General features: G+C 31.7%; 3 protein-coding genes, 1 long non-coding RNA gene and 1 other non-coding gene across 14 annotated transcripts in view; 2 read left to right on the plus strand and 3 right to left on the minus strand.

Annotated features, from left to right (window-relative positions):
• Window positions 1-6,263, plus strand: part of LOC101495754 (protein NPGR2-like) — a 7,267-nt gene extending 1,004 nt beyond the window's left edge. For 3 of the 6 annotated variants that reach the window (XM_004493745.4, XM_004493746.4, XM_004493747.4), the window contains exons 2-6: window positions 220-518; window positions 1,363-1,615; window positions 2,364-3,580; window positions 4,689-4,842; window positions 5,583-6,263. In XM_004493745.4, coding sequence (XP_004493802.1) covers window positions 258-518; window positions 1,363-1,615; window positions 2,364-3,580; window positions 4,689-4,842; window positions 5,583-5,893 — 2,196 coding nt within the window. In that variant the 5' untranslated portion in view covers window positions 220-257 and the 3' untranslated portion in view covers window positions 5,894-6,263. Of the gene's footprint in view, window positions 1-219; window positions 519-1,303; window positions 1,616-2,363; window positions 3,581-4,688; window positions 4,843-4,966; window positions 5,025-5,582 lie in introns of those variants that run through there. The other 3 variants (XM_004493749.3, XM_004493750.4, XM_073366063.1) reach the window with 3 other exon arrangements.
• A 2,046-nt stretch (window positions 6,264-8,309) lies between these two features.
• On the minus strand, window positions 8,310-9,135 carry LOC113785858 (uncharacterized). The gene is made up of 2 exons (XR_003472041.2): window positions 8,775-9,135; window positions 8,310-8,656 (listed from the first exon to the last, which is right to left on the minus strand). It is a non-coding gene; the product is annotated as an uncharacterized lncRNA (long non-coding RNA).
• On the minus strand, window positions 8,763-8,865 carry LOC113785911 (U6 spliceosomal RNA). Its single transcript, XR_003472092.1, has one exon. It is a non-coding gene; the product is annotated as a U6 spliceosomal RNA (small nuclear RNA).
• Window positions 9,136-11,348: 2,213 nt separating the features above from the next.
• Window positions 11,349-14,230, plus strand: LOC101497164 (rho GDP-dissociation inhibitor 1-like). The gene is made up of 5 exons (XM_004493751.4): window positions 11,349-11,697; window positions 12,149-12,212; window positions 12,304-12,525; window positions 13,543-13,667; window positions 13,975-14,230. Exons 1-5 carry the CDS (start codon window positions 11,488-11,490, stop codon window positions 14,041-14,043), a joined length of 690 nt encoding a protein of 229 aa, XP_004493808.1. The 5' UTR covers window positions 11,349-11,487; the 3' UTR covers window positions 14,044-14,230.
• A 1,121-nt stretch (window positions 14,231-15,351) lies between these two features.
• Window positions 15,352-17,432, minus strand: part of LOC101497495 (phospholipid--sterol O-acyltransferase) — a 12,094-nt gene continuing 10,013 nt past the window's right edge. For all 5 annotated transcript variants that reach the window (XM_012713928.3, XM_012713927.3, XM_073366609.1 and 2 more), the window contains exons 15-16: window positions 16,447-16,536; window positions 15,352-16,014 (exon numbers count right to left, since the gene is read on the minus strand). In XM_012713928.3, coding sequence (XP_012569382.1) covers window positions 16,455-16,536 — 82 coding nt within the window. In that variant the 3' untranslated portion in view covers window positions 15,352-16,014; window positions 16,447-16,454. The remainder of the gene's footprint in view (window positions 16,015-16,446; window positions 16,537-17,432) is intronic.

The following is a 17,432-nucleotide window of genomic DNA, read 5'->3' on the forward strand; positions in this document are numbered from 1 at the left end:
TTATAAAATTATATATATATATATATATATATATATATATATATATATATATATATTAATTTCCTATTGTAATCAATTAAAGCTGTGAAATCTGATAGAATAAGAACTATCTGCATAATTATCAGTTTAGAGAATAAAAAATTTAGGTTAAGTCCATGTTCTGTATTGACTGATTATTTTTGGTGATGATTTTGGTTTAACTGTGATGATGTATGACAGTGCTGTGGCGGACAAGTTTTTGAGAGAAGAGAGGAAGCATGAGGAGTAGGTTTAAGCATAGGAGGAAGAGATTGCAGAAGATAATGAAGTGCCTTTGCTCAGGTGAGCTTGTTGTAAGAGAAGAAGATACAATGGTTCCTAATTCGTCGGAATCTCTTGCAACCAAGGATTATTATTCCTCAACAGTAAGTGGAATTTCTGGCCAAGATATTGGACAAGTTGAGAGAACGAGGCCGGATTCTGGTAACATACAAGAAGTTGAATCATCCTTGCGTGAGAGTGGCGTCTTGAACTATGAGGTTGGGTTCCTTTTCTCTTGGATGATATACTGCATAAATAATACTTACGGTTTGCACTTTCTTGTTAAGATAAAAGAGTTTAATTGTTTTTATTCAATAAGCAGTTAACATATAAGTGCTTAAATTCATTTAGTTATTTGTACTTGGATATGAACATCGGAAAGCTATTTGTGTTCTAGCCATTTGTTTTGACTCGACAAATATAATTGAATGTGGATGGAAATCAAAGATGGTATAAGGTTAACTTTTTTTTTTTGAAAACACTGGTAAGTATTATTATAATGCCAAAACTGCTACTAGTACCAACCATAACACTATAACAGTACACCAGTTCAAACTGATTCATAATAAATTCATAACACTGATATGTGAACATGCTCACAGCCATTCCACATCACAATCAGCAAACTATTTTACATCAAGATACCTTGCCAGCATTATAAGCATGGCTTACACACATGTTAACGTCATAAGAGTATAAGATACGTCAAATAAGCCCTAAATAGCCTTTTCCAAATGTTTCCTTGTAGTATAGAGACTACATAATCATTGTCTAGCTAATTCCTTAAGTATTTTGGTCTGTTATTGATAGTTATATAAATTAATTTGTTACTGATCTTTCTGTCCCTACTTTTATTTGTGGAAGGTTGAGTGCCCCTAACGTCTAACCAATAGTTGTTTAACGGAATCGTCCATTTTACTTCAATCCGTTGTGTGTACATATATGTATATGTATATATGTTTTGAGTCTGAGATTTCTTTCGGATCATGGTTGTTGCATGTAGTTCTTTGGTGATCTATTTATTGGACTTGATGCAATCCACAACATGCCTGTAATCTGCAGGAAGCTAGAGCTTTGTTAGGGAGATATGAATATCAGGAAGGAAATATCGAAGCCGCTTTGCATGTTTTTGAAGGAATAGACATAGCTTCTGTGACTCCGAAGATAAAAAATTTCCTTGCCAAAAGTAGAGAACGCCCCAAGAGACGCTCCCGCAATTACACTACCCCACTAATGTCTATACATACATCCGGATTACTATTAGAAGCAATCTTGCTAAAAGCAAAATGTTTGCAGGTTCTTGGAAGGTTTAAAGGTACCATATTGATTGTTTGATTCATAGATTTGCTTTTCTATTTAACTTGTTGCATGTGGCTTTTGATAAATATTTTCTTTTTAATCTGCGTATTAAGATGTTCTTTATTTGTTTTGTCCTCATCTTCCAGCGATTTCTTTCTGTTACAGGCTTTTGATTTGACTGCTATATTTCTTCCTTATGCAGAGTGTTCTCTAGAAGTTTTGCCCATCACAGTGGGATATATAATAGCTTTCTCGATAATTTTTACAAACCTTATAGCCCATCACTTAAGGTGATAATTGTGCTAACTATCTTGTCTTCCGTATTTGAACATAGTGTTCGTTTTGCCTTTCTTTGAGCGAGTCTATTCATTTCCAATATTTTTTTTTTCCGACACGAACAATATTGACTTAAAATAACTTTTCCCTTCTGCTTTTGCTTGAAATAGAAGCAACAATTTTTTGCTTCTCTTTTGGCACCTGCATTTCTGCTTCAGTGTGACATTAGGACTTTTATTATTCACGTAAAACACCACAAGATATTAAAACAAATGCCTTAAAAATTAGTAATCTTGATTTCACAACATGACTAAAGAAGATGTTCATTACTTAGAGATCCTAGCACAAAATTATTCTTTTGACAATTTGACATGATATATCTAACGTCAATCAAGACGGGCATTTCCTTTGAATACTGAGGATTTAAAGTTTTCAGCTATGAGAACCCAAAATGTTAACTAATATTAAGTTTACAACAATTCTTGTAGAATCTGGCCAAACATGCAAAGTTATTCTGGACATGATCGAGTCTTCTTTACCTGAAGGCTTGCCTGGAAACTTTGGTGCCGAATGTAAATTGCAGGAGACTTTAAGTAAGGCAGTTGAGCTACTTCCAGAATTGTGGAAACTTGCTGATTGTCCACGTGAAGTTATTTTGTCTTACCGACATGCACTCCTTCATCGATGGAATCTTGATGCAGAGACCACTGCAAAAATTCAGAAAGAATTTGCCATTTTTCTTCTATATAGTGGAGAGGAAGAAATTCCCCCAGATCTTCGTTCCCATATGGACAGTTCATTTGTACCCAGAAACAACATAGAAGAGGCTATACTTCTTTTAATGATTTTGCAAAGAAAAATATCTCTAAATAAAATTGAGTGGGATCCTTCAATTTTGGAGCATCTTTCATTTGCTCTATCGGTTTCCGGGGATTTGACAGCTTTAGCCAACCAATGGGAAGAATTACTCCCTGGTACTATCAATCGAAGAGAAAGGTACCATGCTCTTGCTCTTTGTTATTATGGAGCAGATAAGGACTTAGTAGCACTTAATCTTCTTAGAAAATTGTTGAGTAGCAGAGAGGACCCAAAACATGTTCCTGCTTTGTTAATGGCTTCTAAGATATGTTGTGAGAACCCTGATTTTGCGAAAGATGGGGTTAGCTTTGCTAGCAGAGTTCTTGAGAGCTTAGATGAAAGATGTCAGCAGTTGGAAAGTCTCGCCAATTGCTTACTCGGTGTTTCACTTTCAACATACTCAAAATTGGCTGTTACTAATTCGGAGACGTTTGAGAGACAATCTGAGGCACTTCATTCCCTAGAAGCTGCAAGCACTATGACCAGAATGAGCGACCCTCTTGTGCTGTACTATTACAGTTTAGAATGTGCAGAGCAAAGGAAGTTGGATTCTGCACTTCATTATGCAAAACGTTTGCTAAACTTAGAAGCTGGGTCTAATATTAAAGGCTGGTTATTGTTAGCCCGGATATTATCAGCACAAAAACATTTTTTGGATGCTGAATCTATCATTGACGCTGCTTTGGATCGGACTGGAATATGGGATCAAGGAGATTTGCTGAGAACAAAAGCTAAACTGCAAATTGCACAGGGGAAGTTACCAGGTGCCATTAAAACATATACTCAGCTTCTTGCTATTCTTCTGGTCCAGAGAAAAACTTTTGGTTCAAGAAAGAAGCTTTATAAGGTTCATTTTTTTTGTTCTTCTTGGTGATTTATAATTCTGAGTCATGGGCCTTTATGTTCTCGTTATTGTCATAATTGATTGGATGTGGTCTGCCATAAACTTGTGAAATTTAATTCTGAAGTTTTTATATCTACATTGTTTGGCATTAGATTTAGTTTTCTTTCTAATTGTCCTTTAGATTCTGAAGTGGAACTCAATATTCTGGTTCTGCATCATTTCTATTTTCCTCCTTTTCATTTTCTTATTTCTAAAATCAGAGTTTACTTGTTTATTCTTCCTGCATGCCAGATATCAACTCTTTTAACAAGAGATTATTTGGTTGAAATCTTTTGGGGTATAGGCCCTTATGACGTTGATGAACTTAAGCTTTTTAAGAGTCAGCAGTGCCAGTATATTATGGCAATATTCATAGCAGGCAGGTTTTAAGTCCAAATCTATTGTGTCTCTTTTTCCCCATTTTGGACCATGCGGTACCCATGTGCCTGGATAAGTATTCAATCCACAAGGGAAGTATTAGTATAGATTAATAACATACTAAGCTAATTCAAGATTTTACATGAGTTGGTACCTCTTAGTTTCTTAGTATTAGTTGGGGTCCAGATGTATTTGGATAGGAACTTATTTAGAATAAATTGGGGTGTGTTGATGGTTATTGATTTCAACATGTACACATTTCTTCAGATCGATTAAACTATTTGGTGAAAGAGCACATTGTATAGTTGGATGGCTGACTCTTTTAGATGTATACTTTAGATTTTCGATGCAATCAAATTAGTTGGTCACTATTTTGTTGTTTGCTATTTATTTGTTAAAATGTTTGGCGAATGAATGTGTTCCAGAGAGATATGATGAATGTGCTCCATAGAGATATGATTGAAGTTTATATGGTTTAATTCTGAAATTCATATAATTTGTCTTGAAGGTTTTATTTGAGAAAACTGCTTTTATGTGAAAACTTAACGTCTTAGGTCTTACTCTATAGATAACACTATTGAATCTGCATACCTTATTTATCCCTATTTTATTTTATTTTGTTTTGCTAGTCTGATAAATTTCAGAAATAGCGTTACTTTTAACTCCTTACCCATTTTTTCGCATACTGTAACAGGACGACAGAGATCATGCTAGGAACTTAGAAGTGGAAATATGGCATGATCTTGCTAATGTATATATAAGTCTCTCACAGTGGCAAGATGCAGAGGTGTGTCTTTCGAAATCTAAGGCCATCAAACTATACTCTGCTTCTAGATGTCATGTAATAGGTAAATATATGAGTTATCTTTTGAGTTATATGTCTTTTTTGGAATTAATGTCAACTGATTATAATCAGTTGAAAAGAACTGCCAGATATTTTTGAAGTTATGAATATGTATTTTCTGTTTATAGCTGTGCAATAAGTTCGAAGCAGGTGAGGTGCCAAGAGACCAGAGAGCTTGTCTGTGGAGTAAGCACATCTTATGAAATCAAATAAGTCTACCAAACTCCAAAATTTCAATATTATGACGAAAAACTAACCTAAGCCTATTTGCACAACAAAACTATAATTCACAAATTACTGAAAGAGACTCGGAACCCTTTATATGCGTATCTCAGAAATATTTCTAATTTCAATATTATATATTATTCCAGATTTATGGATACCCTATATTTTTGTAGTTAGCTTTGTTGCTTGTAAATGTGCCTGCTTCATTTTATCCTAATTTTAGTCTTGGTTATTCAACAAGGAAAAGAAAGTTGAAAAAAAGATTAGAATGGTCTCAATCCTGTGTTTAACTTGGTTCCTGCTAGCTCCACTAGCATACCACCTTTTTCTCCTCCCGTTTGCATAGATTAATATTTTCAAAGAATAAAATGCCCAGAATCGTTAATTAGCTTCTTGTTTGATAATATGATAAAAGATGGAAAAGGGGGTAGAAATTGGAGAAGAGCAGTAAATTTTCACCAATTTAGTTGATTCAGACTTGCATATAATATGTTTTATTCTGTTTGTTCAATTTCACAGGTACTATATACGAAGCACAGGGTCTTTACAAAGAGGCGCTAAAAGCTTTTCGCGATGCTTTGAACCTTGATCCTGAACATGTCGCTAGCTTGATCTCAACCGCATTGGTTCTTAGACGGTACGGCCCTCAATCAAATCCTGCTGTTAGAAGCTTTCTGATGGATGCACTAAGGCTTGACAAATCTAATGCTTCTGCTTGGTATCATCTTGGCATTCTTCACAAGGCTGAAGGTAGACTGTTAGAAGCCGCAGAATGTTTCCAGGCAGCAAACTCTCTTGAAGAATCAGAACCAGTGGAACCTTTTAGATGACTGACTCTGCATGTACAAGCATTTTTACTTATGTGATGCCATCCCACCCATAATTTTCATTTGTTCTTGATGTCAATATATAGATCGATAAGAAAGGCATGTCGATATAGATTGATAAGAAAGGCATGATTTATGATTTAGTTAGCTTTTCGTGGCTGTGAGCTGTTGTCCCCTTCCATTTTGGATTGTTGCTCAAGTTTGATACGGATTTACCTCTTTGTAGTTTTATTCATTCATATATAATTTTCTTCTTTTCCCTGTATTGAGATAAATTTCATTAAGTACAGTGAAGTATGTATCCAAAACAAATAAAAAGTTGAAGAACTGGAGGATATGTAATGTCAATTAGGACGTGATTCTTGATTCTCAATATTTTTTAGCAAAATCTTAAAGTTCAAACAAACTTCTCGATAATTATTTGAAATAATATTTAAGTATTTTCTGATGGAAATCCAACATCATAAAATGCAGAACATATTATAGAATGAGATCCTGTTGTCTATAGAATGCTCCTTCCCCCCAAACCTTCAAAAAGTTGTAACTAAAAATATGATGAACGATAACTTTTCTCTCTCTCCACTACTCTTTGTAACTAACTCTACCCCTAATGTATACCAACTTTCCTCTCTCCACCCTGGATAACTCTAAGTGGATCTTGAACAATTGGGTCTACAACTAGTAATATAAGATACCAACTTTCCTCTCTCTCCATGACTCTTTATAACTAACTCACTCTAAGTGGACCTTGAACTATTGGGTCTACAACAAGTAATATAAGATACCTATCATTTTCATAGTAATTATGCTTTTTAAACAATAGTTTCTTATGTAAACTTAAAAGTAAATATTCAAATTTGTCCTTAACTTTTTGGCACTTGCATCATTTTAGTCCTTTACTTTATCATTATTCTAAAATAGCCCCTCAAATTATCAAACGTTAATCAATTTAGTTCTTCTGTCAGTCTCCGTCAACTACTAGTGCTAACCTTATTGATTTGTCATGTTAAATGCAAAATATTAAAGACTATTTTGAAACAATTTAAATAAATAATTTTTTACATTTGGTTTACATGTTAAGATCTTTATGACTTTGTTTCTTATTCCTCACACTCTCATTAATTCCTTTCACATTCTCCCTATTTTTGTTAGTCATCTGAAGTTGTATTGAGTAGTTTGAATCACTACCCATTATCAGTTTTATGCTTATTACTTTTCCTATTTCTTACTTTTCCTATTTTATGAAATGTTGCATTAGCTTTACTACTATTTTCTTCAATCTCTCTCTCTCTTTCAATGTTTTCTTCCTTTAACGTCAGTTGTGTACGTGTGTTTGTGTAGTCTTCCTCTCTTACACGTCTCATATCTTCTCTCTTGAGTAAGTTTGGCGTATTGGTTTGAATCTTGTGTCACAAATAAGTAATAACCCACAGTTGGAATTAATAATTGGGAGAGATTGGGTGTGTTATAATGTAACCTAGTCATTGCTACACTTTAGTGGTACTTAATGGAATAACACATTGCATAGTTGTTGTAACAGGCTAAGCAACATATGAGACTATAGTTAAAATATTTGCTAACACAAAATAAAATGAAAAGGTAAAATAAAAAGCGTACTTATGCAGTTAAGCCTTGTTATTGTTGTAATTTAACATCATATTGTACTCATCACTATGATCCATTATTCTCTATTATATGCTTCTGTAAATTGATGTTTTGCATTTCTTTAGTTTTTTTTTCCAGCATTCCATTTTCAATGTTTCATCATGTATGCATTATTTATACATGTCAGACTTCGTTGAGCGTTTTGAGTGATAAACCTAGACTTAGATTGAAAGAACTAGCACATGAGAGATTCTAATAATAGATGTAAACCCTGACTATTACACTTCCTACAAAATACATAACTGAAGTGATTTAGGAATTAAAGAAAAAAGTTTGGCGTGGAGCAAGTGCAAACTATAGTGTGGAGTTCAATAATTTGGGTTTGCTTTTACATTAATACCAGGGGATATAATTGTTGTAACTCATGGATAATATTTATTTTTGCGAGTAGGTCATATTAGGTGCATATGAATGTAAAAGTTGTGGCATTTGTCGTAATGTTATCTTCCTTGACACCAATGATCAAGATGACAACCATAAGCAAGAAGTGTATGAAAGGAATTAAGGAATGTGAAAAGAAACAAAATCATAAAGTTTTGTGATGTATTTATACCAAGTGTTGAAAATATTACATTTGTTTCAAAATAGTCTCTAATATGTGGCAAAATAGTAGACTATAACCATTATTACTAAGTTTGTCTTAGAGCTTATTTATTATCATTGTTGCAATGGTTCCATTGCTTTATTTATGTCTTTCAAAGTTTATGCTAAACTTTGTTTTAGGAGTTTTAATAAAGAACGAAATCTTAAAAATAAATCCATTTAAGTTAACAACTATCTTCTTTACTTGTTTTCTGCATCATAATTTTTGCAGTACAGTTTCTCCTGAAATTTAATTTCATGAACCAAGCAAGTATTTCCAAAGTCATGCAAGAACATCTCTACTTTCACATAAGGTAAATAGACATCCAATTATTTTAGCCTATTAAAATCAAATCATATAAAAAATTTACCCTATATTTCTTGCAAGTATATTGGTCCATCAATCTTTCGCATAAGGTCGTTGTTAGTAATATTGGATACCTACACATTCAGATTCAATCTTATCTTCAAGCACAAAACCTCTCGTACAATAAGGACTTCTTTTAAACAAATGTATGCCTGAAATTTAAAACAGAAACGTTCAAATATTGAAAAGGGAAAACAGAGTGAATCAATAGAGGAAGAAGACGGTCAAAAAAAAAAGTCAAAAAAAAAAAGTCAAAAAAAAAATTTGGACCATTTCTCGATTTGTGCGTGTCATCCTTGCGCAGGGGCCATGCTAATCTTCTCTGTATCGTTCCAATTTTATCGGATGTCCCCAAAGGGACGATAGGTGACATGTGCGAACGATTTATAAACAGTGTATACATGTTTTGCGTATGCGGTGTGGGACTAAAGTAACATCTAGAACGCACTTACCAATTGAAGCGAGCAAAATGCAGCTAGCGGTGTGGGAGTATTTTTCCCTTCCGTCGCTGTGATTCTCAATGACAAATGACAATCACATACTCCCACTGTTGCTCTAACTTCTTTTTTGTTTTTTTTGTTCTTCATGCCTTTTTTTTTCTTTCAGATTTATGTATGTCACAATCCAATCCATTGGCTTCGATAGGTTTTGATGGATGAAACTTCTATGCAATCATGTTTCGGTGCACGCGTTTCAACATCGATTAAAATTAAACAATTCAAATTTAAGTTTAATATTTTAAATATAAAATAAAATTTTAATTTTATTTTTTTATCGTCTGATCAAGAGACCAGACAATTAATAATTTTTTTAATTATGCGAATATGACAAAATTTTAGTAAGTGAATATGAACTTTACTTTTATTTTTGAATTTTTGTAATGTCAAAATATTTGTTGCTTCCTTAATCCTTATCCAAGCTTCTATAAAATTGTGATTTTCATGAAATATACTACTTGTCCGGTTTATTTTATGAATTTAATCATATTTAACTTCAAGATATCATTAATATAGGAGCCTCGATATTTTTAAGACAGGTAGTATATTTCATGTAGACTGATAAGTAGTATATTTCAGTCTCGATCATGAAGGGACTATAGGAGCCTCGATCATGAAATATACTACTTGTCCGATTCATGTAGACACTAGAGATTTGTGGAAATATTTTAAGAATTAATATACTGAGAAGAGATCATTTGACTTCAAGAGTAAGTATATATCTTAAATATTGATTTTAATTTTAAATAATAATTGTGATTAACTAGAGGTTTTACCTATGCTTTTTTGTTTTGGGTCCTATTATCTATGCCTTTTATCGGTAACTTTATCTTCGATTTCCTCTCTTATCTTAGTACTCTCTCAATCTAACGTTTTTATTTTCAATAATTTTCAAAATTCAATTTTTCAATTGATTAAATTTTAGTTAGGTTTTATATATATTGATCCAATAATGGCTTAGAATTTCTAAAGATTTTTGGAGATTTCCTCTTTTGTCTTGTATTATCTGCCTCTCAATTTTGGTTGGTCTTTATTCCGTTACTAATTTTGGAGATTTTTTTACATAAACACATACTTATGACTTATGAGTATACTTAGCAAAAGAGAAATACATTGCGAAATTTAACATCTCTACATGAAGGGACTATAGGAGCCTCGATTTATGCCTTTAGTGTCTTAAAAATTGAAAACAAGTTTTTACTATAAAAAAAACAAAACAAGCCGTAAATCGTAGCCACTCGTATGATAGTGGTAAATAATACTAATATATACATAATATAAAAATGGAAGACTCCCTGCTATTTTTTATTTTTGTTCTGTTAAAATTTAGATTATGTTCGATGACAACACTAAACTAATACTTAAAAATGATTTAAGGTTGTGTTTGAAAGAAAAAAAATGATAGATGAAATATTAAAAGAGAAGACACACGTTTCAAAACTTTCAAAATAAAGTTGGAAAGAAAGAAAAAATAAATAACGAGATCCACAAATTGTTTTCTCTCCAAAATGGTGAGAGACTTCGTAATAAATTCTCTTTTAGTCTTTTTATAATTTTACTATTTTTTTTATTATAACATATCACAATTTTAAAGATATTTATGTCCTTTGAAGTTATAATTTACATGTGTTTTTTTTTTCTTTCACTTTCTCTTGTATCAAACAACCAAAAAATTATATTATTTTTTTTCTCTGTATTTTACTTTTTTTACATTATTTCCTTTAATTTTATTCTCTAAACTAAGTAAAACATAAAACTTTAATTATGATTCATTGGTTGAATTTGAAGGAGAAGATTACGATCCATCTCACCATAATTAGTTAGATAATAAATTAAGATAAATCAATTAAAAAAATTAAAATAAATTAAATGAGTATCTGAATTCGTAATTATTATTTTTACTTTGCATAAATTCTAATGGAAAAATTTATCATCTTACTTATAAGATAATAAGACATAAACGATCCTAAACTTCTATTTTATGGGATTACACTAATTGTTATGGGTGCTTTACTGATTTTCAAATATTTATTAATTGCACATACTATTTGTCAATTTAATATTTCAGTTTTCTAATAATTAAAATTCTAAATATATTAATTTTTTATTTATTATTTTATTAAATATTTTTATTTATATTTAAAAACAAAAGTAAATATCTAATTTTAATTAATGAAATGATTATGAAATTTAAAATTCAATTTCTACTCTCTATAAAATACTCACGATATTAATTACTATATTAAGGTTCAAATAATTAAATAAAAAATTAGTAATCTTTGATGGGTGAATGGAAGAGACAAAGCACCGAAAAATAAAGGTCCTTGTCAGGGGACAGTCCTATACAAGAAAGACAAGACAAAAGTGAAAGTGAGTTTGAACATACCACTACTGTGTACAGTATTTTTGTCTCTTCGAATATTGTGCCAACAAAACCCTCCAAAAACACACATAACTTCCCACAACACAACATTTTGGTGAAAAAGATGGACGGTGATAAGAGAGCACATGAAGAAGAAGCAGGTCCATCTTCTGTGATTGACAAAACCAAACAAGAATTAACTGAAAAAATCACTGATACTTTTCATGATGCTAGTGAAGACGAGGAAGAAGAAGAAGTCAATGGTCATAATAAAAATGGTGTCTTTGTTCCTGGCCCTCTTCTTTCTCTCAAGGAACAGATTGAAAAAGACAAGGTTTTTTTTATTTTATTTTTTATTTTTTATTTTAATTCACCTTTTTTTTATACTGCGATTTTTTCACAAGTCCTTTTGAAATCGTGGGTTTGAGAAAAGATTGTATTTTTTTTTTTTTTGAAGTGTTTTAAATGGAATGCCCAAATTAAGTGAAATGGTGAAAAGCTTTGCAAATTGTTAGACTAACATAAAAGTATTTCCAAAATGTCTCAAACCATCATTTTTAATGTTTTTGCGAAATATCCATTACAAGTAGCCATTGCTTTATAGTTCAATATTGTATTAGTATTTTTTTTTATAAGCACAATTTATTCAATTTTAGTTGAATGAATCATGCATATATATAATGATATATCCAAGTGGTTTGTTATAGGCTGACTACATCATTGGTTGATAAAGTTCCAAAATAGTGATCAATTTTTCTGATTTTGAGGTTGATTGTGCGTTGCAGGAGGATGAAAGTCTAAGAAGGTGGAAGGAGAAGCTGTTAGGTTGCTTGGAAAGTGATTTACATGGTTTGTTTAACGAGTTTGTTTATGATCCTTGTTTGTGCTTTATAGCAAATTAAGCTTGGTTCTATTAAAGTTTGTGTTTTTGCTTTTATAGGTCAATTGGACCCTGAAGTGAAATTCCACTCCATTGGAATTCTCTCTGAGGATTTTGGTGAAATTGTTACTCCTTTACCGGTGGAAGAAAATCAGAACGGCCGTACGCTGTTCTCTCTAAGGGAGGGATCTCGCTATCAGCTTAAGCTTAAATTTAGTGTTTTGCACAACCTTGTTTCTGGCTTGACTTACTCCAACACTGTGTGGAAAGGAGGGTTTCAAGGTACACTAACATTTAGGTTTTTTTTCTCTCCTGCTGGTAGATAATGGTGTATATATTGCTTTATTTTGATTGACATATATTGTTAGAAATTGGTCACATTGCAATGATCATGATTGTCAAATTCTCAAGTTGACTCATAGAATCAAATGAGTTTATGTCTTTAGATATCTGAATTGGTCCGATTTGCTTTCAATGTTGTTGTTGTGTAAGTTTGGGTAGAGTGACATAAAATCACGAGTTTGAGGACTGCTGAACAAGGCTAAGACATTGTTTTTATAGGCAAATGATAGTAAAATAGTGGATTATGTTTGTTTCTACTTTCCCTCAGCTCACGAATCGAGTTGCCTGCTTGTAACATGATAGTCGTTTTCTCCCAACCATGCCCAAAATGACGGTGGCTGAGTGCTTTTTTTTTTATATGCAACAAATGATTAATAAGGTTGTGGGGTGCACAAAGAATTAACCACAGAAGTGTAGCACTCAACTCTAAAGATGTATCTAACATCCTAAATGAAGTCACAAACTAGAAAACATGAACAAACCGAGTGTTGAAAATTTGCAATGAACCTAACAGATCAGCAAGGTGAATGAGCCCAACTCCGATGAGCTGAATCCAGCTCCAACAAGGGGAACCAAGTCCCACCATTCTTCACTCTTTAGTAATTTTGAACCTTGGGGTTTATGCTTTATTCCATCGATTTGAAGTTGTTATATTATGTGCTAATGTGTGAACCTATCTTGTGATTTGTGAATTTGTCCATCAATTTTGAATTGTGATGCTATGTTTGTGTATCTAGTTTGGTTTGGTCTGTGAACTTTTTTATTAAGTTAGAATTAGAATGTTCAATATATAATATGCACATAGCAGTAAATTATGTCTGTATACTGTGATTTATGTTTTAAATACTATTTACTTACTCTGTCCTTAAATATAAGATTTTATGAGTTGAGCCTACGAAAAGTCAATAAATTTATGCATTAAACTTATAATTGGATTGCACGCTCGAGCTTTTTCAGTTGATCAGAGCAAAGGAATGTTGGGTACTTTTGCTCCACAAAAGGAACCATATGTATATGCCTTGAAAGAGGACACCACTCCCTCTGGTACACTTGCAAGGGGTGTTTACTCAGCAAAACTTAAGGTATGGGAAAGTAAAAATAATTTTCCAGTTGGATGCTTTGTTCATGATTTCAATATATGCGTGGTCTTTACATAATATATATTTCATGATGAAATTTCTATCTGAAAGAAAATACTATATAAGGTTTCATGTATTTTCCACTTTTGTTGGTAATATTGCTAATGCTAATTTGAAGTCCAAATTTGTGAAAATGTGTAGAGCTTTTGTTATTTGTCCAAGTTGTTAAAATGAATATTTTGTGTCATGTACTCTTTATAGATAGAACAATTGATTAATATTGATACATAGATTTGTTAATGTTTTACAGTTTGAAGATGATGATAGAAGGTGTCATATGGAACTCAAGTATTTGTTCGAGATTAAAAAAAGCAGCTAGCTCGGGTTTTCTGACGCATGGTTTTTTATGCGTGATTTATCTTAAATTCTTGATTATATTTTGAACATAATTGTAGATGATATGTTACTTTGTTTACTAAAATACACAGAAGAGTGGTTTTGTTGTAAACTTCTGATGGCTTATTGTAAGCAACCAAAAAGTGACTATATTGAATATTTGAACTACATATATGGCAGAAAAGTCTCAATTTTTTTAATGAAATGAAGAATGTTAGCATTACATTCTTTTTCGCATGATTATTTATTTATTTTTTCTTTCCATGAACTAAGATATATTAATATCATGTGATGAAATGTGTACTAAATAAACGACAAAATAAAATGTTATATCAAACATAAGTTAGGGTTCAATTGAAAGTGAATCCTTAATGTCTTATACTATTTTGTTATCAATAAATGACACTTTCGTTTTCAAAAAAGTCATATTTTATTTTATTGAAATATTGGAAAATTCAATTATTCAAATTATTTTGTTTTCAAATTTAGCTGTGGTTAAACTGTGGCCAAGTTTTTGTATTGGCTAACTTTCTACAAAGACAAATTTAATTTTTTTTGAATTTCAGATTTTTGAATTTTCCAAAATGAAAATAAAAAAGTTTTCACATTTATTTTAGCAAACTCAATTTAACTTTCACATTTTTTTTTCAGAAAACCGAGTTTGATAGAACCATTTTTTTTTCTTAAATCCAAAGTTTCTCAAATTCAAAATTTGATTTTTATGAATTTTTTATTTCAAAAAACTTTGAATTTGAATTTTCTAGCACATACATGAATAACCTCTTATCCCTAGTTAAATATTTAAAAGTTATTAAAGATACAATTTAAAGGGATTTTCGAGGCAGGAAGGACAATTTTCTTTTGTAGTAACTAATAAGCTCCTTTGTTATATTAGTATTATATGTGAAACAATGGATACTTAATTTTACAACGAGGGAGTTAAATTTTGACCATTAAATTATATATAAATGATCATAATTAAAAGAAAAAGTCATGCCATTTTTTTAAGTGATTATGTAACATTTAAATAACTTTTAATCATAATATCCATATATAATTGTATGGTTAAGATTTAAATCTCTAACCCTATCATTGTAAAACTTCTCTTATTTGATATGCTCCCATATAAAAACTTATAAATTATAACATTAATATTTCAACTAAATTTTAGGAACAGATTAAAACAATTTTTTTGAATATTTGATTTTCAGTTTGGAGTTTTCAACATCAGTTCCAACATATGTCTAGTATACATTTAAATTATGAAAGAAAAATATTAAACAGCGGCAAATAACATGTGAAAAAACTCTCTTTCTAGAAAACAGAAAACAAAGATTTTTTCAGCTTCACTATTGTCGTCTATATTCTCTACATACTCTCAATTCCCATATCCACCTTTTCTAACAATGGATTGTACATATCAATATCAATATCAATATCAATATAACATGTTCAACCAATTGACAAATAATGATTTATAGATCCACCAAAATTCTGGCCTGTTATTTCTCGGGGATGGCAAAGTGGAAACTGGAAGTAACCAGAAGTAAAAAGTAGCACCTATCTTAATGGCAGTGTTAATCGTGTTTCAATAATACAAGGTAGTAGCCTGAACTTCCTTTCTCCAAGCAAATGATGGCAAATTTCAGTTGCCGCCAGTAATATTTCAGTGGGAGATGCCTCATGCCTGCTGCAAGGAACAGTAGAACACTACATTGACTAAGTTCAGGTCCGGGATATACTATACAAATTGTGAAGTGGATAAAGAAGGAGCTATGAAGTTGGGTTGAAGTTCCAAACAGGCAAGCAAAAAATTTGCTTGAGCACAGTGCCCCAACAAGTCTAGGATGCAGAAGAATGACTAAAATTTAAAAAACCAGTTGTTCGGAGGAGGAATTCTGATATTCAAGTGTAGTGTATCATCCAGGAGAAAAAATTGCCATCCCACCAGCATCTGAGAAGAAAAAACAGAAAGCTTATCATAACATTAAAACCAGAGATGAAAAAGGCACCACTAGTCTATATATAAACCGATTTATATGTGACTGTAAGACAGAAGCCATGAAATGTCAGAAGCGAAGAAATAAAGCAAGATTATTGTCATTCCTGGGGATAATATATTATATTATTATTTGGTAAGAAACTCATTGCATATACCCATATACTATATAGAGTTTCTGGTCATTACATGAAATGTCAGTGGCTTAATGTGCATTCTGTTTTAGATTTAGAGTTTCTGGTCAAATAAATTTACTAACTTCAGATGGTGCAAGTTTACTTCAGCTGTGTAAAATGTATGATGAAGTAATTGAATTAGGAAACTGAATTGATCTGAATGAACAAGAACAACTGAATCATACAGTGCACAGATCATGAAAGAAAGTACCTTCTTATTTACAAATAATGCAACAACAAATCAGCTGAAGTATATCTCAACCTGCAGCTTTGTCCCAAGTGAACATCACCAAAAACATACCTGCATGCATTTCACATATTAGAAGAATTACATGAAAAGAAGTAAGCCAGAATAAAATCTGTTAAAGGAGAATTCCAGCTTAGGAAGTCTTGTACACATACCCACATTTAAGAAAAGACCTATACTTGGAAAGTTGGACTCAAATCCGCATAGGTACAGGTAGTAAACTTTAATTTCTATACCCACTTACTTACCTTTGTTTTAGTTAAATGAACAATGTGTATCTTTTGTTACAAGTTAATAAAATAAAATTATTATTTTAATACTAAGTGTATAAAAAAACCAGTAAAATAAAGAATCTTCCAATCCTAACTATAAAATGTATTGTGTGGACATGAGTAAAATTGAGTACTATAGTACTCATACCCACATGGATACCCACAAATTGTTTAGGGTAATTACCAATGTTATCAAGATCACGATATAAATTGTAACATCTTACGATTTTACCGAACCCATACAATCCAAATTCTACTTAAAATCGCATTTGAAGCAAGATCGGCAGCGTAATCGTAGCAGGATCGTGTGTGCACACAAGTTAAAGCAAGATCGTAAGGCCCGTTCCAGATTTTGAACCTGGGTCATGCGCAACCCAGTTGCTTTTAAAGGAATTTTTTTTTTTTTTTAAGTTTTACTCATTTAAACTGATACGTTTCCCTCAATCTTTCTCTCTGCCTCACACAATCATAATGAGTTTGTGATGCTTTTGACTAGGCTTTAAGTATTTTCTTTCTTGCACAGAGTTGTTTTATGTTTAAGCTTTGAGTAGTTTATTTTGTGGACTTGGTTGTTCTATTTTTTAATTAAGACTTGTGAACTAATGCACTATATGATTTATTATTATTTTCAATTTGGTAGGATCTTACAATCTTGGTTGCTATCTTGTATTTTACAAT

This window comes from Cicer arietinum, chromosome 3 (assembly GCF_000331145.2).
Source record: "Cicer arietinum cultivar CDC Frontier isolate Library 1 chromosome 3, Cicar.CDCFrontier_v2.0, whole genome shotgun sequence".
Lineage (NCBI taxonomy): Eukaryota > Viridiplantae > Streptophyta > Magnoliopsida > Fabales > Fabaceae > Cicer > Cicer arietinum.

Coding starts and splice junctions, on each gene's coding strand:
- LOC101497164 (XM_004493751.4), top strand. CDS start 11,488: ATGGACGGTGATAAGAGAGCACATGAAGAAGAAGCAGGTCCATCTTCT. Junction 12,526..13,542: donor GTGGAAAGGAGGGTTTCAAG/GTACACTAACAT, acceptor GAGCTTTTTCAG/TTGATCAGAGCAAAGGAATG. Junction 13,668..13,974: donor TTTACTCAGCAAAACTTAAG/GTATGGGAAAGT, acceptor AATGTTTTACAG/TTTGAAGATGATGATAGAAG.